The sequence below is a fragment of the Scatophagus argus genome, chromosome 13 (assembly GCF_020382885.2).
Source record: "Scatophagus argus isolate fScaArg1 chromosome 13, fScaArg1.pri, whole genome shotgun sequence".
Classification (NCBI taxonomy): Eukaryota; Metazoa; Chordata; class Actinopteri; family Scatophagidae; genus Scatophagus; species Scatophagus argus.
The window spans coordinates 12,304,790-12,331,318 of NC_058505.1; the positions used below are offsets into that span (position 1 = coordinate 12,304,790).

The 26,529-nt window shown below is 42.2% G+C and overlaps 1 protein-coding gene across 1 annotated transcript in view; it reads left to right on the top strand.

Moving 5' to 3' along the window:
* Positions 1-12,849: 12,849 nt before the first annotated feature.
* LOC124069752 (ephrin type-B receptor 1-B) overlaps positions 12,850-26,529 on the top strand; it is a 145,749-nt gene continuing 132,069 nt past the window's right edge. The window contains exon 1 of the mRNA XM_046409164.1: positions 12,850-13,103. Coding sequence (XP_046265120.1) covers positions 13,043-13,103 — 61 coding nt within the window. The 5' untranslated portion in view covers positions 12,850-13,042. The remainder of the gene's footprint in view (positions 13,104-26,529) is intronic.

Sequence of the window (26,529 nt, forward strand, 5' to 3'; positions counted from 1 at the left end):
TGGCTTACTGCATAAATTTGTTTAATACATTTCCAGTTCAGTATGAGAGGAGCTTACTGGGTAGCTGAATTAGTTAAAAGAAATCCATTCCTCTGAGACGTGGATAAAATTTACTTTCTGTCTTATTCTCCCAACAGCAGGTGAAAGAATAAAAATAGTGAACAAATATTTTAAAGCTACATTACAGTAAGCGAATGTTTGATGAAAAGAAACATGTTCTTTGCAGTAGTTATCCTACTGTCTTAGCTGCTTTATCCCATCTACTGAAATGTGGATTACACAAAGAATGCATGCAGAGTTTCACATCAAAATGCCAACAACTTCAAAGAAAGAGATCCCTTGTAATTTTCAACATCAGTGTCATGTGTGGATGTTCATCCAAAAACACTCAGAGGCAGTATGTTTGCCATCTCAATCTCCTTACATGGCTGCAAATGTGTGCTGGGCTCTTTTGCTTTTTTGGCTTATTAGTCATATTAGCTGACCTTTTTTTTCTGCTTTGTAATTGAAATGAGGGCTTACACTCCCTCTCTGGCTCCCTCTCTCAATCTCACTAGTATCAGGCGGTCTGAGTTGTTATATAATTTTACATCAGTACTTATATTTGTGATCAAGGAGTTCACATCAACGCCTCTGTCAGAGTACTTAATATGAGAGGAGTCAAACTACAACAAGCTCGCGCAGATGCTGTTGTCAAAATAAGTGCACATACTGCCATCCAGTGGAGGAGAGCTTTCATTACATTTTAAGGAGAAAAAAAGACATTGTCCTGAAAGCAGTTTGGGATGGGAGTGCTGGGAAGAAATTATGATTTTAAGGACAAGCATGACAAAATTGATTTGAAGGCATGAATGACAGCATATCATTTCCGATAAATTCATCTACCATCATAAGCCTCAGCTACAGGTGGAGCACAGCTGTATTGCAGGGATAGTTCTTTTTTAGTTTATTACCTACAGATGACAACTGGCCCTCGCCATTAGTTTGGAGACGCAGCAGGTGTACCTTTGTAGGAAGTTAAGCAATGTACTGCTGTGGAAAGGGGCAGCAGCAAAACATATTTTAGCCACGTATCGATTGACATCTTTAAGGATGGACATTGTGTATCCATTTCCTCCCACTGTACAAAAGTGAAGCCAAAATATCACAGATGCTGTTATCTTGACCTGATGACATGATTCAGACTCAGAGTCTGTGCAGTAGTGATCAGGTGGTGGATCGCTGGACTTGAGTTCCCTCCCATACACCCATACATACAAAATAATTGTTTTTTGCTATCAATGCCTTTGAAAAGGCAAACAAATAGTGGTTTTCTTTTCTTTTGTTCTTTGGTTAAAAATAACCAGTAGCCATCTATTTTCAAATTTTTTTTTAGATACACATATGCAGTAATGATTGCTGGACAATTTGCGTGTTGCGCTATTTGATTTGTCTCTCTAATTGATTTAACTATTTGATCATATGGGGCACCATAAAACATACTTTGAAGACTGACAAGCTGTCGAACAAGCAGTCACAAAAGCAGCATTAAGAAAAGACAAAGAAAGAACAAGAGGAGAAAGAAACAAAGCATCCTAAATTAGATTCCTTTTTCATAAATAGTCTCCCTCCTACAGACAACCCCCGCCTCCTAGCAGCAACGCAGCAGTTTGTCTGTATCCACACTGTCCTTGAGTCTTAAATAATTCTCTAGTCCTAAATGATTCTATCTTTAGTTAGGTTATTGTGTTGGATAGAACTTTCCAGATTACATACATTATGGGAGGCTTAAAAGGCTACAACTTGGTATACTTGCTGTAAATTATTATGGTAAGCTAATAACACAGTGGATTCTAGGTAAGGTGTTCCCAGCAGTGTGTGTGTGTGCATGCATAATAGCACTTGCTGGTGCCTTTATAAGAGAGATTTAGTTATTACTTACAGCTCATGTTTCTTTTTTTTTCAGTCTTTCTAAAAAGTATCAGTAGCCCTTGTGAGGCTTTGACAGTGTGGTAATGACTGGGACTCGTGGGAGTTGTTGTTTGCACTCAAAGTATCACCAGTGATGAAATGTAACTAGTACATTTACTCAAGTACTGTACTTTCGAGCACGTTTTAGATGCCTGTATCTTACTTGAGTATTTTAATCTTAGGCCACTGTTTACTTCATCTCCACTACTGTGAGGTGAATGTTGTGCTGTTAACTCTTTTTTTGGCCCACAGAATCTATTAACATCTACGAATAGAGAGCGCAATTAATTACTTTATTACCTTGAGATCTTTTACTTTTAATACTTTAAATACACTTACTGTTTTTGCATTTTTGCTCCGAGACTTTCACTCAGCATGGAGTTCGTACAGTGTGCTGTCATTGCTTCTCCTTGAATAAAGGATCTGAGTAGTTCCTGCACAACTGGGTGTCACTAACAGCTAAAACTCTGCTGTTTGTCGACCTCTAGTGGTTGAAGTTTTTATCTACTATAATGTGGAAGTGTCCAAGTGTATTTGGTCCACTCAAAAGTGATGCTGGGTGTGATCAATAGATGAAATGCAAGCTGAAAAGGTTTGTGGTTCATAAGTTTGTATTTTTTAAAATCTTTAGTTTTATCTCACAAATCAAATATCTGATAAATTCTGATTTTCTGTGAGAGCTGAATTCCTGGTCTTTCACAATGTTTGCAAGGCTTATCCCCAGACTGACCCTGAAATAAATAGTGGATTAATCAGAGAGTTAAAATACATGATCTGGGGAGAGCAAACCCAGACTGTACAAGAAAACAGTCAGAATGGGTATCATCTCCTGACTTATTCCACAACTAAGCACTTCAGGATGGCATCTGTTCCCACTTGTGACCACTAGGTGTCAATGTTACCTTTCATGGTTGAGACTGTCTTGCAGCTGGGGGCTATTTTTGGGGACTGGTGGGGTGGTGGTTGACTCTTCACACTTGGCATCACACAAAGCTACCATTCCTAATTATAGTGCTGCACAAGAAGATGGGTAGTAAGTCAAATGCCAAATGACTTTCTCTGTTTCAGGATTAGTTGGCTCCATAAAACACTTGGTTTTGGGCTATTAAAAGGACTGTTGGAAAGGTTGAACCAAACAACTACATATTATTATACAAAACAGACACGCACACAGACAAACACATCGCTATTTTAAAATCTGACATGCTCATGCATTAATTTAACCATTGGCCCTGACTGAAGGATGAATCATTCTCCAGTGCATTTTCAGGTAACTTTTAAGCCCAGCATCTTGCTCTAAGTAGCCAAAATGCACTGATTATTTTATTTAGTATTATTCTTATGTTATTTTCCACAAAACTGTTTCCATGAGGTCAGGTAATATCAAAAATGACTAAACAGGTCTTTATATTTTGTCTTTTTTTTCTCCAGACTTTGTTTCAAATAAACTTTTAATTATCTTTTTACTTTCAAAGGTATAGCTTATGTAATCCAATTAGAAGTTCTTTGTATAGGTGGCATCCTCCCACAACTCCAAAAAACATGCACATTAGGCTAACTGGCTACTCTGCATTGCCCTTAGGTGTGAGTGTATGTGTGTGTGTGTGGTTGTTTTTCTTTGTGTGTCAACTCTGCGACTGACTGGCGACCAGTCCAGGGTGTACCCCGCCTCTTGCCCGCAGTCAGCTGGGATGGGCTCCAGCTCCATGCAACCCTGACGGATAGGCGGCATAGAAAATGGATGGATGGAGTTCTTTGCATGTTCATGGAGCATCAGCCTCATGATTCCTTCTGTCTGTTAGCTTCTTTGTGTACAGTCATGTCTAATTGCAATGGCTTATCTTACTTGTCAGGTGGCGCTGTGACATTGCCACATGGATGAACTCAGCAGTAAAGCAAGTGTTTTTTGGCATTACGGGAAGTATTTTCCCTCAGTGGTGCTGGAAAGTGGAGGTGCTCTACCAACAAGCAACAAAGCAACACAAACATATAATTAGCACAAATGCTACAGTGTCAATGACACAATGATACAATGATACAATGACACTTTATGGATCCAGCTGACATTTGAGCAACCTGTGGGATTTAAGCTATCTTCTGTGACCTGTAACAATCCATAATAACCTCTGACCCCTGACCTTCTCAGTTGTCATATTGTGGTGTGGAGTTCAGCTCGGAGCGGCTGGATCTCCAGAGGGAGGACAATCTGCTGAACTTGTCACTCGGTCTACATAGAAGGAGGAAAGAAGACTTGATTTTTATTTTATTTTTTATTTTTTTTGCCGTTTGGCACCCCTACAGTTGTGGATTGCTGTTCAGTTAAATGCCATTTTTTAAAAAAACAGACAACTGTACTCAAGCTGCACTCTTGTCACTCACATCTGGCCACTTGGTTCCGTTGCCCACTCGCTCAGCTGCAACAAGTACAGCTATCTGTATCTCAGAAAACACAGTAAATCACCCAGGGTTGAAGGAGAGCAGCTGGACAACATAGAGGGAAAAAAAAAAAAAACAATAAAACATTTTCTCCATAAGACATGATCCAGTTTCACTGACATAGTCGGTGGCATGTGACATTATACTTGCAGGAGATCGTACCCCTCACTTCGCTGTCTAGCTCTCTAGACAATCGCCTCTCCCTCTCTCTCTTTCTCTCTCTCTCTCTCTCTCATCCTGCTGCCCCCTCGGCAGCACTGGTTACACTGTAGCAGATCCTGTTTACTGGGACACTACTGGTATTTTGTCATGAACTGGGAGAGTATGGAAAATTGCATAGTACAATTGCATAGTAGCTTATTTTGGAGTCTCTGTGCATTAATTTATTATTGTGCATATTTCATGTGTCATAGATCACTATTAGTATAAAATAAATTTATAAGAAATCTGTACTGATCAAACCTGTGCTTACTGGTGTCAAACTGTGTCTTTAGAATTTTGCTGATTAAAGTTCCAATGTGTAGGATTTTGGTGGGATGTATTAGCAAAAATGAAATAATCATAACTATATACTCATTACATAGTAGCACATAGTCATCTGAAAATAAGGATCACAGTGTTTTTGTTATCTTCGAATGAGTCTCTTCATATCCACATAGGGACTGGGTCCTCTTCCACTAAGTAGCAGAGGACAGTTAAGGATAAGTGCTCTGATTGCACATCACTGCAAACCTGTCATGGGAATGGTGCACTGTTGTTAGACTGAAAGGCAAAACTGATTTGGCTGTTACTTTGTAGCAATTAAAAATAAGTTTGTTATTAGAACAGATCTATATGAGACAATTTATCGTATGGGGATTTAAAAAAATATATTATATATGCCGTATATTAGGTATATTTGTTTTAACACGTTAATGCTGTCATCGCTTTGTATTATTTATACAGTTTCTTCCTTGCTTGCAATTAATGAGCACCTGAAGGAGCACTTCAAGGGTTTGCTGAGGGACTCTGACCCAGCGGTCTTCTGAATCTGGTTCCCTGTTACCCCTGTCTTGTGTCCTCACATCTTCTTTCTCTCTCTCTCTCTCTCTCTCACACACACACACACACTCACACCACACACACACACACGCGCACACGCACACACGCACACACACACACACACACACACACACACACACACACACACATATACATATTTGACAGACCATCCATCAAGCCCTCAATGAGCTGAGGATCTTGGGAGTGTGGTCTAAATGAGAAATCATTGACTGGGAAACTGTGTGGTAATGGGGTCTGCTTCTGATTGGATAAGGAGATTGAACCAAGAACAGAGAGATGACTGAGCCACCTGCATTTATGTGGCAGGGGTGTAGACTTAAAACCAGAGGGCAAAATGATAGAAAAGGCAGACATAAAAAATGTAGAGAAAGAGCACGATGGTGAGACAGGTGAGATTGGAAGTGTTAATTGCTTTTCTCACTTGTGATCATTGCTTCTAATGACGTAACACAAAACACTGATTAACAATTAGTAATGGTCAACAAGTTAACGCTGAGTGATAGTGTTCTGAGGCTGAGTATTACACTGGTAATTACCGATAAAACACACATTCTGTGCGCAGCACAAGGTTTTGACATTTAGGATTTGACATGGGCTTTGTTGCATTATTGTGTGCGTGTGTGTGCGTGTAAATGTGCCACATCATTGAGCCTGCAACAGGCCGATAATGCTCCAAGCATCACCTGGCAGCATTGTTTATTGATCTGATGATGCATGCTGGGAGAAAAGATTGCTTTCAAAGGTCAATGTTAATATCAGAAGGTCGACGTGTTAACTTGGCGCTGTTGTTTGTTTGCATGTGTGCATAACTGGATAACTGTTGTGTAGATGTGTGTATGTTTGTGTTGAGGTCATTATCTAAATAATAAATGTCCAAGTGCATTGTTGTCCCACAGCCAAGTATCATTTTACACTTTCAGTCCACCAAGCAAAAAGCTTTGAGCACTGCAACATTATGACAGTTATTGATGGCTTGTGCATCTTTTTACAAATCCTTTTGTTCTTTTCTGTTCTCACAGCCACAATCACATCCTGTACCATCGGGGTCATGAGTCTGCATGCGTGAATGCATTTAAACAGACAAAGTATTTGCGTGTGAATACATATCAGACTAGTGTAGTAGATAAGGGGATTCTTTTTAATTAGAAATTAGAGTGACCTTGTGTTACAGAATGAAAATGACAAATCAGGAATCTAAATACATGTATGAAACACATAATCACAAATATGATTTCAAACACCAAAAGGCAATCACAAATTACAATGAACAGGCAGAACAAGACATACGAATCGACTACCCAAAATCATAGAGCAAAACAGACAGAACTTTATTTAATTGAATCAGTCTCAGATAATGAAATTAATTACTAAATTTTACTACTAAGATACATAGGCACACTGAGGCTTTGAGGAATGGTGCTCCAACTTTACAGTGGCCCTTCCTCTACTGCTAATCTGTGTCCATGTGTTGTCATCAGGATACTAAGATTTTATATTGATTCAGCATTCATTTGTCAGTTACTAATATCAGCTTTTAAAGCTGGAATTGGTAAAGTTTCAGAAGCAAGCAAGAGTTGCTATGTTTTGACCAAAAGAAGTATCTGACTTCCCTTCAGGCCTCCTTCCTCGGCCTCTGGAACACATGAACACAGACTGCCTGACTACACTGACAGCCCCATAGCTCCTGCTGGGAGATAAATGTTAGCAGGGAGTTATGACTCGGCTCTTTTGGCTGTTTTTAGCTTACATATGTAAATAAACGATTCTTGCTATATTAAAAATAAAATATTATATTTTTAATATATCATATTAAAAAAGCAATATAGATATCACAAACTCTTCTGTCCCAGCGCTTACTGCTCACTGCTGTGTGTATGTGCTTTGTGCAACTTTGTTGTTGCAGCTGCAGTGACTCTGGTTCTTCATCTCAGAGCTGTTTGCTGGCTATTTGACCAACTTTCATCCTGGACTGTTTGTTGAATATCCAACCTAAAGCTACCCTTTATTTATTTATGGTTTGCAGCATAAACCAACCACTGACAGCAACTTCCACACATGATGCTCCTTCAGTAATAACCACAAAGCTGCATATGTAAATGTGTGACAGTTATATCTGAACTTACTGTAAAATATAGACAGCCATTTTGATGACAATTTTTGCTCTTTTGGCTAACGTTACAAATTCATTGTAACGATAAAAGCAGTAGCTGTAGTAATATGAGTGGTAGTATGTTAATAAGAAAATAAATGTAATTATTTCATCAACAGAAGGTGAAATGAGAAGACTAGTGTATTTAAATGATTATTACATTACTATCCGTGACAATCTACTTATTTTTTTTATTGCTTTTTAATGGGAGCTTTTGTAATGATGATTCCTTATTGTTACACCCTTTCAAACATCCTCTTAGTTAAAATGATCACCTGAATAAACATTTCAGCGTGCCAGTGAGTTCATCTGTCAGTAGCTACCCTCATCCACCGTGTTCAAGCATGACTGAAGTGTAGCGCTCTTTGTATTCAAATGCAGCTCTGGAGTTTCATTTGCTGGGTTTAACAGAGGTCAGCCTATGACAGGGGATCAGTGTATGGCAGAGAGAGGGCGGATTGATTTGACCTCTGTTTTTCTCTCTCTTCGACCCCAGATGTTTATCCTATTTAGTGTGACAGACTCGGGGATATGGGATGTTCTGTGTGTCGTCCTGTCCATATGTGGCTCTACAAAGCACTGGCCCAGACTGAGGTAGGCTGAGGTTGATAGATTGTACTGAACTGTCTGTCACAGGCCAGGGAGAGAAGGAGAAGACAGGTCGGAGGAGACGGAGAGATGCATTTTGATGGTGTCCCTGTGAAACAAACAACTAGAAGGAAAACGAGTGGGATAGGCTGTCACTGGGAGCTGACATAAAGTGATGAGCTGTCAGGCTAGTTTTGTTTTTCCTCATTAACAAGTCCACCTCCTGAATGTTGCTTTTGTAGCCAGAAAACTACTTTATGAGCCTCTGGAGTCGACTAGCCCATGATAACATAGGATAAAAAAAAAAACAATTTACCATGTGTCAAATGTTGTTGTTGTCAATGTACCCCTTCTGAAGGAGTTGGAAAAGGTTGGTGCATAAATTGAAAGACTGGAGTAGAGGAGGCTGAGGCCTTATGGTTAATAAGAAACTCTTAAATGCTGCAAGTGAATAGGTGAATGAATGAGAACCCCATTAACCTCATCTGTGATTAGAGATCCCTAATCACAAGAAAATGAATGCATCCTAATCACCATGGCCATCAAGACAAATAATTAATCAGTGAATTGTTCGTGTATGCTTTTGGGTGATGTTTGATTTTTTTTTTTTTTTCTATTTTCCACAATGTTTTTGGACTAGTGACACTTCTGAGATGGATTGGGTGCTCGCTGCTAGAACATTGTCTGCCACAGAAAACCTTGTGACGGCTGACAGAGCATGGAGTGACTGAGGAGGGGGATGCACCAATCTATTATCCATCATTCTATGTTTGAGTCAGCCACACCACTCATGCACATTTGAGCATGAACACATGCGCACAAACACCCGAAAAAGAGTAAATACAAGCAGGAACACAGCGTCTCGCTCTCATATACACATGCATACACATGCACACGCACTTGACGAAAAGAGCAAGCTATAATGATGCTCTTACTCATTTAATGCTGAACAGATCCTCCTCATTGTGCTGTTGTGATTAATGATAAGTAAAAAGCTTGAATCTTCAACAGAATGAATGTGAGCTAAAGGCTTATTAATCAAACTGCAATACTTAAAACAAATAATGCTTTCACTCCATCTCAGCAAGGAGAAATGGAGTGTAATCTCTCTTCTCCTTCTGTCATTTTCCCTCACAAAAACATAAATATTTTTTAAATCTATTTTGTGTGTGCATAGACAGGTATTTTCATATCTGTTTGCATGTAGGTCTGTGTGCCTGTTCCCTTTTTTTCTTCTGTGTGTTGTTCTGTGTCAGAGAAGTGCAATGAATGTCTCCCAAGTCTCTGTGTGCTGATAACAGGGGACAGGTACCATCAGTCTTGGCATCATTGGCAGATTAATGAGTGTGCTGTATTTAGCTCCTGCCCTATCTCCCTGTCTAACCTACTGTCAGAGAGTCGCTCTGCTCTTCAAACTCATAAAAAATGAGTTTTTTCCTACAAACACAAAACTAATACTACAAATACTGCAAATATGAATGGCTAGTAGGCAGGCAAAATTCTTCACCGCATTTACATTTGTAGTCTACCAAAGAAGGTTGTCTTTGCAGCATGACTTTGCACTGGCCTTTTCCTGATCAGCCTTTACAAAATACATTTTGAGCTAAGCTAACCAACCTTATGTCCCTCACCCAATACACACACACACACACACACACCATGAACCTATTTTCCATCATCTCTCTTGAGCCGTGACCCAGAAAGTACAACCATGGCTGGGACTCACTAGCAAGTCCTGACCCTCTGTTTGGGGAACACTGGTCCAGAGCACATCTGTATTCAGTCCTGGCTCTGTGCTCATATTGTCAATGGCGAGCGCCCAGACTCCTGAAGATGGATGAAGCTAAAGCCCAGCCTAATAACCAGTCTATCCCCCCAGGGTGGGTGTAGCACTGCACTCCTCTGTCACCTGGGTCCCTGCACTGTCTCCATATTGACTTAGGCATTTCATTTTCATACATTCATATTCATCACCAGACAAACCTTTCAAGCTTCTGTGGTCTCTGGGAAACATCTCTTTTTCCCCTTCTGCCTTTCTCATTCTCTACCATTATAATCATCCAGCTCTTTTTGGTGTGTATGTCTTCTTATTACTGACTGTACTTCTCCTGTGCATTTGTGCATCACCTATCTAGATAATGAGTGTGCGTGTGTGAATAAACATTGCTCTCTCCATAAAATGCATTTTGCCTTTTCATCCTGAAAGTCGTGCTGTGTTCTCCATGTTGTTATCAGTGCACAGAACAAACCACATATCATTTTGTATTTCCTGCCTGACTCCACTGAGAAACAGAACAGAACAATGTGTTGTTGTTTTTTTTTTTTTCCAGTGCCCTAACACAAGTCAGGAAATGGCAGACAGAGAGGAGAAATGTAAAGGTCATGGCACATAGGTCATGGAGAGGTACAAAGGCACAGGTTGGATATTTACAGGGCAAAAGCGTAATAACTTTAGGGTCAGCTCACAAAATAAAGAGAATGAAAAAAAAAAACACCATTGAATCAAACACATGTCTGAGAACACCCCACCTGTATGGCTACCCTTTCATTTTGTCTTGAATCTGGTCTTTAATGGATAAATAGGGAAGAGTAGGAATGAAGGAAACTAAAACAGAGCTGGGATGTTGCACTTGCAGGCTTAAGCACACAGAAAAAAAATCAGGCCTCAGAGAGAATGAGAGGCTCTCTACAATGTGTTTGGGCTCAGTATTGGTATTGGGCTGAGGCTCTTGAGCTGAAGTAGGCAAGTGCTTGTGTGGCTTTGTGTGGATCATTATCAGAGTGCTGTGTGGGTGAGCAACTGCATGCACATTTTTGTGGTATTGTATGCGAGCATTTGTCTGTGTATGCATTGTGAGGGGCAATGTGCTACAGCAGCAGCACTATTGTTCCTACTTCCTGTCATACTCTTCCTCTCCCTCCCCCCCATACCTCCCCCAAGGGTGTGGACAGCAAACAGGGACAGATTGCTCTGTGCTGCTCCTGTATTTGGAGATGACCTGTGGAGTCATAGGTGATGATGACTGGCCCGGTGAAAAATAAGGCCAGGTGGCTTTCATAGGTCTACATAGCAGCCAGCACCGGGGGCCATGCTGTGCTGTGCCATGTCACGCTATAGCGCCGCTCCTCACCACACCATTAAAAATGACAAATGTGCTCATCAACTACTTTCCCAAGTTAGCAACCGCTGCCCGATGCTCCTGAAGCACTGTGTCTGCCCCAGTTCATCTGCTGGCCTTTGCCACAGTTGGAACAACCATTTATTCAATGTGAATCACTTTCCATTTGCAATGTGTTTGATTCTTCTCAGGCTGTAATTTCCCAGCCTGGGATCAATAAAGTATATCTATCTATCTATTTATGTAAACGCTAGGAGGTTAGGAGTTGAATTGCAAAGGCGCACAAAAACAGATTCAGTGAAAACAATTCAGGCTTGTTGGGAAAAAATTACCCATACTTAAATATTTTATTGTATTAACTGTTCGATAAAATACAGGAGTTCATTTTATAAGCTACATAATATTTTGGAAACCCTACTGTTCAACTCATTCATTAAGCTCATAAAAAGTAAAGCAGGTAAAAAGAATCTGGGCCAGTATGCTGTGAGGGACAGCATGGAAGTATTAGGCCATTCAGTGGCCCCGGGTATAAGCAGGCCCACTCAGGTTGTAGATTAACAGCTCCATCCCAGTTCTTCAGCTCTGGGGACTTAGGGGGACATATCCTCCCCAAGACAGGTATATAGTTCTAGGCTACAGGATGGCAACCCCCCCCATCCCACCCCCCCACAGAAGCAGACCTCGGCCCTCTGTGTCCCTGCGGGGAAAGCCCATTGTGTGTACCATCTGCTGAAGCACACGCTCACATAAAAGAGGTGACAGGGGCAAGGGGAGGGAGCTGATGTGCGATGCCTGTTTAAAATCATTAGGAGGTGCAGTTGAATTTGCTAAAACTATTAAAGAACACTCTGACTGCAAATGGGATTTTCACTTGTGTGAGCATAATGGGGGAGTGAGAGCGGCAGACCACATATGAGACATTTAAAACGATGAATGGTTAGCAGCTTATAGGGCAAGGTTGGGGTGGAGGAGCTGGTAAACAAACTGTGAGACTGCTGTTTAGTAATGAAAACAGAGCAAAGCAATCAACTCATTCATGTATTTTAGAAGTCTTAATTCTGTGAGGCATCCATGTGTTTTTATAATCAATTTTAATATTAGAACTCACTTATATTATTTTTTACACACACTTTCAAAGTGAGCAAGCCATATGGGACACCACAGAGTCTGAAAAACTTCTCAGCATTGTTTTTGAACCATAGTCTGGCAGAACACTGAGCAATTTTGCAGCCATTTAGATCGCCTCCCATGGGAAGCAGGGGTTGGCTTTCAGTGTATGCTCGAGTTGCAGTACATGGAGTCATTCGAGTGGTGGCGGTATTTCCCTACACTGAAGCGGACGCTCCTTCAAATAGGTCAAGGAAAAGTTTTGTGTTTTGACAATGCGAGGTGGGCGGAGCGCGGCTCTGGTGATTGGCTAGTGAGTTTCAGCTCCCAGTCGGTGATTGGCCCCGGCACTGTAATGGGGCTGTGAACAGGCAATGTCGGACACCCCCCCAACACCTTCTCCTCCTGCTCTTCCTCCTCCCTCCCCCACCCCCCCCTGCTCCTCGCACCCCTCAACCCCTACGCTCCGTTCTTCCCCTGTGCTGATTGTCACACATTGTTTACTACGGCTTGAAATGTGACTCACAACACTATCGGCTGGAGTACCGCACAGACAACTGAGGGATTCTTTTTGACGCGCGCCGTGCGTCTTGGTTATTTGGGGACAGGCTGTGGAGACTACCCTTCTGCCATGACAGTGGATTTGTTTGCGCTTTTATGCGTGCTGGTCGTCACATCTTCTGCGATGGAAGGTAAATAAAAGATCGGGATTATACTTGTTGTAGATGTGGAAGTGTTCCTTTCCAAGACGCGCTGTGTTTGGGGATGCTTGCAACGTCTTCTGTTGGGCAGCACTGCGCCTCTAGCATAGATGATACTGGGATGTCATACACGTGGATCGCAGCAGATTGCCGTTCCTATCCCTTTATTTCTGAGCGGCAGTTCTCCCGCTCCGCTGGCTGTCACTAGTGTCACTCGTCGTTGTGAAGAACGCTCCTGTGCGTGTTTTAAATGTGTTTAACAGCATACCGTAGTTCTTTAGCGGCTGTTTGCACTCAGATCGGCTTTTTACTCTGCTCCTGTACGGCCGGCGGAGTGCAGGACAAATTGCATTTTAGATTTTCATTATCCTCCGAGAAACTAATTTCTCGGGTGGAGACGGAGGCTACAATTGTGCCTGCCAAACCTCCGAGGATTCACGTCACGTTTTTTCATCAAATTGTACATATAAGATACTATTAAGCCCCTGAGCATCATTCTGTGGCATTTTGAATCTCTAAAGCAAACTCTTTAGATTGCGGATTGGTCTGATTATAAGTCAGGTGACTTTATTCTTTTTTATTTTATTTTATCATTATTATTTTTCACTTTTAGAAATCAACCACTCTGTTAAAAAGAAACCAAACGGCTGTGGGTCTGTCACTGTATTTTTTTTTCTCCTCATCCATTTCCATTCCCTTCTCTCTGGCTTTGTTTTTCCACATTTCCTTCTATTCTCCCGTTTTTCTCCCATACATACACACTGATCTAGAGAAGCAGTAGTGCCACTAGTAGCTAATATCTCCTCGGTTAAACATGTTTTTCATTTCCGCTGTGGGACCCTGGGGACAGAACACTGTGCTGTAGCCTCACACATTGGCTGCTGGATGGATATCCCGGCAGGATCATGGATATATAGTTCTTCTCTCATTTTATTGTACAGTAGCTCAACATCTCCAATAAAACACACACAGAAATACACCAGCTTCCCATGACTGTCTCTGTCCACGCCCCAGAAGCATAAATAAGTAAATTAGAAACACAAATAAAAAAATTTTTTTCACATGCAGCTCTGCTCTTTAATCATTTACAACTTTGCTCTTGGACTCTTCCCAGCCTAAGCTGTGCTCTGTAATTCGGCGGTGGCTTTCTTGTTTGTGCTCATCAGATTTCATCACAGCTATGGATACCCAATCCAGGCCCAAATTGCTACTCCTCTGTGAGGATGAATATTTTGAGGTTCAAATGTTTACCCAGTGTGAAATGACAGCAGAAACGCCAATTCAGTTAGATGATAGGAGGACAGGAGGGAGGAGTGAGATTTCCCAGCAAAGAACAGGGTGTGGGATTTCTCCTCCTAAAGATGGGATGAGAAAGAAACAGATGGGCAGGGAGGTGCCCCCCCCCCCCCCCCCCGAGTTACCTCAGTGCCCAGGATGAAAGTGATTTCCTTGTTTGGGTCACTAATTGAAAGGAGGTTGTCCCATGGGCAGGTTAAAAATCTTCACTGATCTGAACTCCAATCTGTTGCTCTTTCATTTTGTGTGTGTGTGTTCGAGTGTATGCAAGTGTGTGTGTGAGAGAGAGAGAGAGTGGAGCCACTGACCACATTATCCCCGCTTTTGCTGTCGCCCTTAATCTGATTACCAGTCCAAATCAGCCGATAATCACAATCACAAAGTGTCAGAGATCTGTGCGTGTGTGTCTCAGTGTAACTTTAGAGTAAGCAGCACACTGAACATATGAGCGCGCCCCTGTGATGAATTGAATGAATTATTTGAATTCTTCCTACACATGCATACAGTCAGAGTAAACACCTCTCACATCATTGATAAACTGATGAACTGTGGGATGAAAATCATAAGGAGAAAATACTCGGAGACAGCTGATCATTACAGAAAAATGAGATGGAGAGCTGAAGCCTGAGTATGCAGCGGTGTGTGTGGTATAGTGTAAAGGTACAATAAAGGACGAAAAAGTTGGTCACAGAACTTTGAATTTGTTGGATTTAAACTTCAGCATACACGCACGATCCCACGCAGTTGGTGAAGACAAGAAACCTGCGAATGAAAACGCATTCGCTGAGCAGCTATTGAAAGGACAGTCAGACCTAAAACAGAAGCCTAACAGAGAGGAGAGTGAAGACGGGGATTTGCATGCCATTAGAAAAAGAAGCATGTGCCGTGCTCTGTTTCTCCCTCATTTCTTCTCTCTCAATTTCCCCCCATCATCTTCACCTTCTTTCTGTCTGCTCTCCTCTATGCCTCCCTCCATCATTTCTTCTATCTCCCTCTGTCTTCCATAATTCTCTTCACTAATCTCCCCATTCTCCTCCTGTCTCCTCTTCTGCTCGCTCTCTCCGCAGATGTGCGGATGGTTCTTGCCAACAGCAGCAGCAATTCTCCCCTACTTACAGAGCCATTGCTTATTTCTGTTTGCCCTTAAAGCAATTAGGCTTAGATAAGCCTGTTCATTTAACGGCCTGGAACTGGGTGGTGGAGGGAAGAGGGATGGGGAGAAGGAGGATGAAACAGCAGCTGAAAGATGGACAGGGACCGAGGGAGATAAAAAGATGAGAGAGAAGGAGGTCAGCAAGTTTGAGAAATGATACAGTTCGCATGTTTTACAAATGAGTAGCCTCCAATTGAACAAGACTGTGATAGTAAACGTACACTGAGCTGTCTGAGTTATCTGATACAGACGCCTGTCCCATGTTACACTGGGGTAATACAGCAGCAGCATTCAGCATGAGTATATGATAAGAGAAAATTAGTAATGTGCTGTAACCACTCCCTAAAGATGCTGTGTTAGATACCTATACCATACGATGGTAATGCTTCAGTCTCAGGGGAAGAAATTGATGCAAATGGACATTATTGTGGTTTCCTTAATAAATAATAATAATGATAGCTTAAGCATCAGATAATAGTTACAGAAGTCAGAGCCACACACTGTTGATGTACGTGAATTTCGAGCATTAGAGTGATGTATTGGCTAGACAGATTAATAATTAGACAGATTTGCTGAAGTGTTTTTGAGCAAGACACAGCTCAGCGCATCAGCTCAGCACATCCCAGGATCTGCAAAGTCTCATGTTATTTTTTTCTTTTCTAATCTGGGCAGTGCAGCTGACTTTGAATGTAGTTGTGACCCTGTAAAAAGGCAAGTCACATCATCATCGAAACACACTGCAGCCTGGCCCATCAGGCTCAAATGGTTGGTTGTTTCACAGACTTAAGTCTGTTAGTGAATACTGAGCTCGTGGTGACAGTGTAGGATCGAGTGAAGAACTCTCCGCTACTCAGTGATGTAAGTTGTGCATGTATGTGAGTTCACCAGCTGTGCCGAGGAGACAGCCTGTGAAAAGTGTCCTGTTGAGTCTGTAATGGATGTGAATGTGCGATTGCTCCTTTCCTCTGCTCTCTCATTTCAAACGGTTAAAAAAGAGAAGAATGAAAATATGAGCGCAACATAGGCCCCTGTGGGTTGAGGTGCATTTTGTGTGTGTGTGAGAGAGACTGAGTACTCGCATGAGTGTACAAGTGTATTTTGGCCACGGGCACTACTGCTGACCTGGGACCACCTGAAGTAGAATTCAATTTTCTACTCGTTTTCTACCACGTTGTGGATATTGTATGTTCGGGTACCTGTGCCGTTAGTAGTGCTAAAGCCATTATGGCTGGCAGGGGCAGCAGACATGGCCTCATCCCATAATGGAGGCTTTATTTTGCCCACAGTGAAAAGACTACTCAGTGTTAAAGTGCGCTTACACGGCCTAGTCAACTATGACGACCCTCAGCGCAAAACCCCTGCCTGCAGCTCCGGTACCTGCAGTGCTGTAAATCTTTTGTGTTGCCTTTTTCGTTGAAGTGTTGTGCTTGCATGCAGACAGTGTAGCAGGTTTTTCTTTCTTCTTCACAGTATAGTTTTTCCACATATTACAGTGTACTGTATAGTGTGTATCCTATCTTGGATAATATGATCACTGGCTCTGTTTCTCTCTCTCTCGCTCTCTCTCACACACACACAGACACACACACACACAAACACACATACACACACTTGAATACATAACGCACACAGAGCTTCCCCTCACAGCTCACCTTACCCCAGAGACATCTGAGCCTTGGGAAGGCCAGATGGTGGTTGCAGGTTGGGGGCTGGTATGCATGTGCGCATTTTTGTGTACGTCTCGGCGTGAGAATGAGCAGCATCAAGGGAGAGTGGGGAGAGAGCAGTACGCACTGTTCTGCATGTATGTTTGTGCTTATTTGCATCTTCTGTTCCATTCCGTTGCATTCCAGACTTGGGATCTTGTTATCTTGCTGTGCAGTTGTTTCATATTCTTTAGTGTGTTGTCTTCCAGTGTCTTCCACATAGTCTTGTGTCTGTAGATTTGGCACAAAGATGCTGTCAGCAGCGTTGGGTTCCGGCCGTCTTGCTTCGTGCTTGGCCCTTATCAGAACAGGTGGCGGACTGTGGGGTGAGGGCTAAGGTCCCTATCTGTCCAATCTCAGGGATAAGCAGACCCACTGCATCATCAACATACCAAACACATTAGAAAACAGGAGTGAAAGCAGTGACGCTCGTGATACAGTTCAACCTCAAACTGTGTTAGTCATCTGTTTCTTGGTAAAGCCAGCTCCCTCAAATGGCAAACACACAACATGGACACAGACGCACACACCCACAGACATATTCGCCTTGATGTGGACAAACTTAGAGATAACTCTGCAAGCCACACCTTGAGGAAAATGGCAATGCTAGTAATTGATTGGGCGCAGTGACCCAGTTTCCCCCACCACTCAAGGATGGTGGTGTGAAAAATGTGCTTTTTCTCATTATTTTTCTGTCTTTCAGTTTTTTCCTCCATTATCACCTGTCCTAGAGATTGGGTGACAGTTGTTCAGTCAGCAGGAAAGGGGAGCCTCTTCGATATTTGTTGAGTTGAGAGGCCAGAAGAGAAAGCATTGATTATCGAGTCTTATTTCCCACTGTTCACGCAGCCTGGCTCCAGTGCTTACAGCCCCATATCCATCGTTTCTCTTCCACCCCATGGCCCCTTTAGCCCCTGTGCTCCCCAACACCTCTGTGCATCAGCTCTGACCAAGTCCCGATCTACAAAGGCCTGTTGTTTACTTGACTTCTTTTTTTTTTGTTTTTTGGCAATAAATTTTAATTAAATCTGCAAGTAGTTGCAAGCTATACTGGATTCCTTCCCACCTCCTCTCTAGAACTTTCCTGCCTGGGAAAACCTCTTTTCTCCCTTCCATTCTCCCTCACCTGCCTCTTTCCCTTGCACTTTTTTTTAGTGAAAAACAGATGCATTTATGAAACATTATAGGGTTTACTACAAGGAGAAAAAAAGGGAAATATGAGCCTGTCCTTCTGAAGACGTAATAGGCACAGCATTGGCAGGAACAGGAAGTGGGTAAAGAGACTGTGGAGGGTGTAGGCTTCTAGGAACAAAGAGCTTCATTTATGATTGTTATAATGAGATCTGTTTTTGAGTCAGACCCAGAGTGATTTAATTTGACTTTTAAGCCCTAAGGCTCAGGCTTAAGGGCTGCGGGCTGGAAGGCTGCAAGGCTGCAGGGCAAAGGCTGGCTAAAGAGTGGGAGGAGGCAGGCGTAGTGGTGAAGTGTTTTTGTGACTGTTGCTTTCAGTGTGTGGGAAACTTTTTAAAGTTCACCATCAAACTGATAAGAATGTTAGTTTAGCTCACTTTGCAGACTTAGTAACTACACATTACAAACTCTCTGCGTATCATTGTGTATACAGCAAATCCCTTGCTTCTTAAGTCTAAATGTTCAATATATTAACTTGCTACGGTACAAGCAAAAAAAACAGAAAACTTTGCGTCACTTTTACATTTTAAGTGAATCAGCAGCCCAGAGGATGCTGCGTCTCCAGCGCTCAGAGGAATTAGAGGCAGAGCGTTAATAGGGCTGAAATTACGGATGGTGGTGGAAGCTGCTCCACTTCTGATTAAATAAAAGCCGGCTCCTCCACAGGCTGTTTCTCATAGGGACTGACAAGCGCACACATGCACAGATGTGAATGTGCAAAAGCCCCAGCACACACACACACAGCTATACACACACATAGCTTTGATGTGTGGAAAGGAAATGAGTATAGACGTAGAGCTAAGGGCCTGGGCCTGGGGCCTGTCCCATTATTAATGAGTAAGAGCCAGCACCTCTTCCAGGTTCAGGACATGTGGACATATTTCACCATTCGCCTGCCCTTTTCCTCACCATAAATGTAATCTCTTATTAAGCACTGGGTTCTTGGCAAGTGAGGGGCAGATAGAGAGAAATTGTGCATGAATATTTGTGTCTCAGTGTGTGTTAGCATGAGAAATGAAAATTGTGTGGTGGAGATGAAATGAAGTGCCTGTGCAGTGCAAAATGGAATGCCAGCTTCTGAGAGGGACACTGATGGGCCAATAAGTAGCAGTGGTGGGAGGACAGTTTTCACCCTGCGCAACACTGAATGCCTCTGCCAGGCAAATTTCTGCCGGCCCTGTGCTGTCCACTTCTCTGGCTGGATGAGAAGAGAGCTTTTTGGAGGTAATTAACTATTGATTTGAAGCACATAGGGTAATGGCAAATGAGTGGACAGCATCTCGATTTACCAGCAGTTGCCTGGCTGGCTGCAGTACAACTAGAAGACTGACAAGGTGAAAGTGGCATTTCTCTCAAGTAGCCAAGGTCAAAGGTGGTTTGTTTGGCTTTCAAGTTCTGCATAGGCAGAGAAAATATCAGGAAAAATCAGAATCAGTTGATGGAAAATCCAAGATTGTGCATTTCAGATTCTGTTATTTAACATCCAGTACTGAATATGTTCAGCCAGTTCTCATATTTTTTATATTCATATTGATAGCTGATCTGACAAACGGATTACAGCCTGTGTTGGCCTGTTGACCTCCCCTCCCCTTTATGAATAGTTATACACTGAGGGCCAAGGGGACCCATTTTAATTTATTGAAACCTGAGGTCACATCACAACCTGGCGTCCTTTGGTCATAAATTTTGCCCATTATTATTGAATGTGTATTTTTAGAAGATGCACAAATAAGTCAAGAAGAAATATCCCACATGGAGGAGCAGGAGGTGTATTTTTATTATTTTTCTACAGCTATATGTGCTATTATTTTAGTTAGAGGCAAACTGGAGGACAAGGATTAGGACTCATTTGTGCAAGAGAACAGAGACAAGGAGGGACACAGAGACAGAAGGGAAGACAGGGATAGGCTTGTATCTGCCTACGATCTTATTTGTGCTAATGAGGAGGCTGGTGGTTCTGGCTGCTAACCCCTAAGCACATCCAGCCCTTTAGAGAGTGTGTGTGTATCTTTGTGAAAGTACATCCCCTTGTATGTCTGTGGGGAGTGTGATTTGCCGTTTTTATAAAAATCTCAGCTGTAATGAATAATGTGGAGAAGATTGTTTGGCACATTGAGTCGGGGTAGTGTGCGTGTTTTCTTTTGGTGTGAGCTTGTTTATTGAGCTTGCTGCTAAATTTTGATTCACCTAGTAACCATGGTGGACTTAGTCATACACTCCTAATCCAAACCTGTTCTTTAAGGGGGCTCACTAAACTGTATAAAATCCATGCCCCTTTCCGATTGTCCCCCCCCGCCCTCATCCCTTATTCCTGTGAAGTTCGTTCCCCTCCCTGCGTTCTCCCAAGGCTGGGCGTTTAAAGCGGCATGCCTTTGATGTGAGCTTCACACACTGTTAGACACCCACTCATCAGATTGACACTGATGTCTGGGTGGAGTCAACCCATTTCTGAGCGCTGGGAAAATGAACTACTGAAATATACTGTACACACATATGGCATGCAGTCAGGTAGTTTTTAAATAAAGTAAAGTGGAATGTGAACGTAAATGAACAGATGTGATCATTCAGATGCACAAATTTTCCACCGTGGCTGTGCTGCACTCAGCTGATGATATGTCAAGATGACAAATGTTCCCGCCAAGCTGAGCCCAACCTAATTGTACGACAGTTTTCTTGCCTGCGTTTTACAAGCGTGTCACATAAGTTTTAGAGCAAGTTTTGACAATATCTAAAGATACATCCTTGACATAAAAGAGATGTGAGATTATTAATGTATAATATCCAGTGTTGGCCTCTTATATCATAAATTCTCTATCTAAATGCACCTTAGAACTGCCTTGGGTTTCTTCTACAGGCTCAGTAAATGATAAATGATTTCTAAAGGCCTAACTTGACAGGAAGTCTGTGATTTGTCTTTGTGTGTGAGTGTAGATTGTACTTAAAATCAATGCTCACAAATTATCACATAGATTGCATACGTGTCTGGTTCTATTGTGCTCTGAGAATCTCTCACCTTAGACTTTCTTTGCTTAACTAACTCCAGTGAGTACATTTTGTGTAGTTTAATATCCATTAAATGGTTTCAAGTATCACATAAAAAAAGGCTTTTCTTGAAAATGCCCATCCTTGCACACACTGTCTCTTATCACAATGTCCAACACAAGCATTACGGAATTAATGATTTAATTAAAACATTGTAAGGGTTGAGTGAAGCGTGGCTAAAGCATGTAACTTTAAATCTGCCTCTTTTTAAATCTGCCATTTTTTTTTGACGAACCATTTTAGCTGGATATATAATATTCTAACCTGTGCTAATGTGAGCACTGATTGTGTGATACAAAGTCATAAAGCAGCTATCTTGGCAAACGCAGCTGGCCAAGCATAGTCATGCAGGGATTTGTTGTAGTGTGCGTCTCCCAGGCTTTTATTCTCCATGCCAAGGCTTTAGTCTTCGCTGCCTCCGACAGTGCTCTACAGGTTAGGACGATGAAGGAACAATGTCTCTGGATTTGTATGATTTTTAAATTGTATGTGTGTGTGTGTGTCTGTGTTAGGCTACTGTGATTTGTAGACGCCCGCTTGTAATTCTTGTGTCGTAATAAAATCACTAGAACTCATTTCTGTGTGTGTTTGTGCTTTTGTTTGATATGTGTGACTGCGCATTGATACTGTGAGCTTTCTTTTATGCTGTGTGTAAAGTGGTGTGTGTGTTTGTGTGTGTACGCGTGTCTGTTGATAACTCCTCTATTTTTGAGTGAATAAAGGGCTCTATTGAAATCTTAACAGCCCACCTGTTCCCAGCTGTGTTTAGGCTATTTTCAAGGTTCAGAAATTTGCTTTTACGTCTTGAACAATCCCAAAATACACCACCCATTTTCACATTTATAAAGACTACTTGATACATGGACTTACCTAACCCAAGGTGAAACAGAGAGACACATAATGCTCTCTTCATGTGAAGGTAATAACTTTTGACAAGGTCACTGTGTGAGTCTGTGAGCGTACGTCTGTGTGTATGTATGTGCAAACAGCTTCAAGGAGCTATGAAGCATGAAAAAAAAAAAAACACTCAGTCTCTTGGTTTAAAAAGGCTTTCAGACACCTGGCAATGATTGGCTGAAAGAGGACACTTTCTTTCAGCTATTATTGAGAGTTGAAAATGTAGAGAAACTGTGTAGAGTGACTTGCATTTCTGCACATGTTTTCAATCAATTTGAGTCTCAGGTAATGCTTTGAAAATGTGCTTCCTTTGATAAACATCATGCAGCGGCTTCTAAAAGAAAAAGGCATGATGGATGTCCATAGTGCATCTGAAAAAGTGGAAAAGACAAAAAGCAAACAAGAAGCCTCTTTCTATCTCTGTCTGTCTCTCTCTCCCTCTTTGAGTCTGTCTGTCTGTTGCCTTGGCTCTGAAGATTGATTGTGAATCGTCCAGGACGTATGAGCGTTGCAATCATATCATGGATCACAGCATAGTGGGGGAATGACAGATGTCGTAAGCGTCCTCTGTTTATATGAGGAGGCAAGTCTGTGTCTGATGGATTGCTTGCATTTGTTGGATACAAAGATGATTTGTCATCTCTTATATCTCTTTGTGTTTTTGTAAGCATTTAACAGGGCAAACAAAAGGTTTGTCCCATGTAGAACAAAGTCTAAACTTTAGCAAGAATAAAACGATCTTAAAGTGCACAACTTCAAGGACGTTTATAGTTTAAGTAGTAGAATAGAATTACAAGTCCACGATTGACTTTTTGGGTGTATTTCAAATATTGTTTTAACTTTTCTGCTTCTTAAATATTTTCTTGTAGCATCCACATCCAACACCTTCTTAAACATAGATCATTTTAATAGAGCAATTATCCAAACGAGCAGTCTTTACAGATTTAATATCACTCAGAAAAATGGGGCACCTCACTGGGGAGATGGGTGGTAAGGGGGCTGCTGAAGGAAGGGTTAAATGTGTTTCAGTCAAGGTCGATACGAGTGGCAGATGTATCCTGAGAGTCCCAGAAACTACAGAGCACTGTAGACATGAAACAGTGTTGACAGGCCTGCTCCACTGTGATTGCTACAGTCACACAGGAGATTAGTTACTGGACACACACACACACACACACATATGCGCATGCGGGAGTCCTGTGTGCGAGAGGGACAGTAGATTGGGTCATTAGTATGGACAACCATTTCTGCACTAACCGTTCCTGATTGCTTTACCTTTCACATCGTGGTGACATCAGCACATTGTTAATTGACAGATAATTACCAATAATCATGAGATGGATCAGTGAGGGTGCAATTAAAGGAACTTGCTGCAGAATGCCAGCATCCTTAAGAAATCTGGACTGATCAATTTGCCCTCATTTGCAGAGCAGGTTAATCGAACAGAAGTACAATTTTGGAAGCAGCTACCACTTCCAGTGTTGGAAGTTCATTCAAATGTTGGTTGTATGTTTGTGTTCCACAGTTGTACATGTCTTCTGGAAGTGTTTAGGATGTGAAATGTGTCTTACAATGCTTGCTGCTGCTTCTATGAGAGATAACAAGCGCTTGTAATAGAATCCTGTCTGTTGGGAGAAGATGGAGGAAATCACTGGGAGCTGGAATGCACTTGACTTGCTCGTTTGGGTCAGCGAAGGAAGTGCCGGTGTGTGTTTTGCGTGTGTGTCATTGCAGGCATGTCTGCGTGTTGTCTGAAACTGTGTTTGCTCAGTGATAGAAAAACTGAAATGTGATATGAATATCCTCTCCATTCTTCCATGAAAGTACCTGAAAATACCCCTGAAAGGGCCCCATTTAGGCTCACTCCTAGACAATACAGTACAATGCACTGATGACAGGCTAACTGGGGGAGGAAATAGCCCAGCTAGAGCCAACATAATAGCAGAATATTCTGGAAGTCACAGGGGGGGTTTATGGAAGCAAATAGTCTTTTTCTAACATTCAGTGGCGCAATGTGTGTGGCATATTTGTGTGTCTGTGTAAAGTGTGTGTGTGTGTGTGTGTGTGTCTGACATGTTGACCCTTTTTTCTGTATGTGCACCCAACTCTGTGATGTGCGAGATGTGTGAATTGGAGCCTTGCCTAGCCCGTCAATCAGATGAAGAGATCATTAGAGGTGTCACACTCAAATCTCTCGTCTCTCTAATCAGCTGTCATACTAACAGCACCATCGTCTACATGTGTCTGTGCCCAGCTGCCAAATACAAGTTCATGAGCTGAAGCTGATTACACAAAGGGAATGACAATTTAGATATTTTTCTTGTGAATTTTTTTCAGGTGTCTTACCACAGTGAACAGCACTTGGTGGTTCTCTCTTCCATGGTCCTACAGTGGGCAATAGATGACTCCATCTTGGGGTCCATATGGACCCTGTTGGAGCTGCGCTGTTCTCAAACAGTGGGGGAATGGCAATTAGCGCTACATTTGCTGAGGATGGCATAGAACCAGAGACCTGTCACCTCTGCTTCACAGCTCTGCCTTTGAAGACATGAATGTGTATGTGTGTGCATGTACGTGTTTTTGTGTCTGTGTGCATGCATGTGTGTCAGTAGGCATGGAGGGAGGGAGAATCGTATCACAGCACCTGCTTCGCAGCAGGGGGTGGAACTGCTTCACAAGGTGTGTGTGCGTGCGTGTGTGTGTGTGTGAAGGGGGGAGGGCATAGCGATGGCATATTGTGTGTGATCAGAGGCAGAGCAGCATCTAAATACATGCGGTTACTTGTAATCAATGTTACCACAGTTCCCTTTGGGTATGCTAATATATTCTAAAATGCTAATGTATTTCAGTGCCAAACCCCTAAGTTGTATCATATGAGTGAATGAGCGATCATGCACACAATGACGACGAGATGGAAATCTGCTTGAGGAATGTCATACTGTGTCATGGGAAAATGAATTCCTGCTCAGAGTAACCAAGATACACAGCACGACTGCTGGCATAAGGATTCCTTAGGTGGCAGCCATTGCAGCATGTTGTTGTTGGAATTATTTGATCGCAGCCTAAACGTCCCTTTCATCTCTTTAGTGAAGGACTGATGTGACACAAAATGGTCGGCAGCCCACTGAGGCAGGTGGGAAATCTGTGTCTGTGATAGGATAGGCCGCAGTCGCCCCTGGAGACCGCCAGTTGCACGTCCCTGCTTTGAAATCCCTCTTGATCACAGAACACCTGGATGTGAGAACAGCAAAGAAAAAAATTCCCCTCTTCTCTTTCGCTCACTGGGATTTGTGTGTCTGCGTATTTGCGGATTTGCTTGGTTTCATATAGGGTTAAGCGAGAAAGAGCGCAACAGTCTGAGTGTGTGTGGTCTGGGTTTATGTTTGCCCATCACTAAACCTATTTCCTTTGATGGACCTTGCACACACACCATTGCTAAGATTACCATATTGGTGATGAACAGTTGCCTATAAGCCCCTGTGAGCTGTCCTATACAGCTCAATGACATTTTATCATTGTGAGAGAAACACAGTGAAATCTCCGGTGGGCGGATCTCAGCGAGACTCATTTGCAGATGTCTGATTTAGAGCATTGCTGACATGCAACCAAAGTTCAGTCAGAAATTAAGGACCAAATTCTCACATTTGACTGCTGCTACCAGCTGACATGAAATGATACTTTTTTTGACTGTAGCATTGCAGTTTGTTAAAACATTCATCAGACAATCTCACATTCTTCAAAAAATCATCTAAATTGATACTGTGGGATGACCACAGCAGCTCTCTTGACATTCTATCTGTTTTACTTTATGGTCCTTGGGAACCCAAACATTTCCTTTTGTAATTAACACACCTTCACATGGCAAAAAGTTCATCAGCTTCAAACACTGCCTGGTTTTATGGAGACCATGTTAAGCAGACGCTTTAAGGAGGCAATTTATTTTGTGTTTTCGTTTGTTGTGTTGTTATTCAGCCTTAATCAATAATTCTTCCTCTCTCTCTCTCTCTCTCTCTCTCTCTCTCTCCTGCTGTGTGTCTCTTTTTCTCCATCTTTTCCCAACCATCAGAGTGCCAGGTTGTGTAACATGTTGGTTGGCTTTGTGCATTCAGATGATGACTTCTGACAGTTGCCC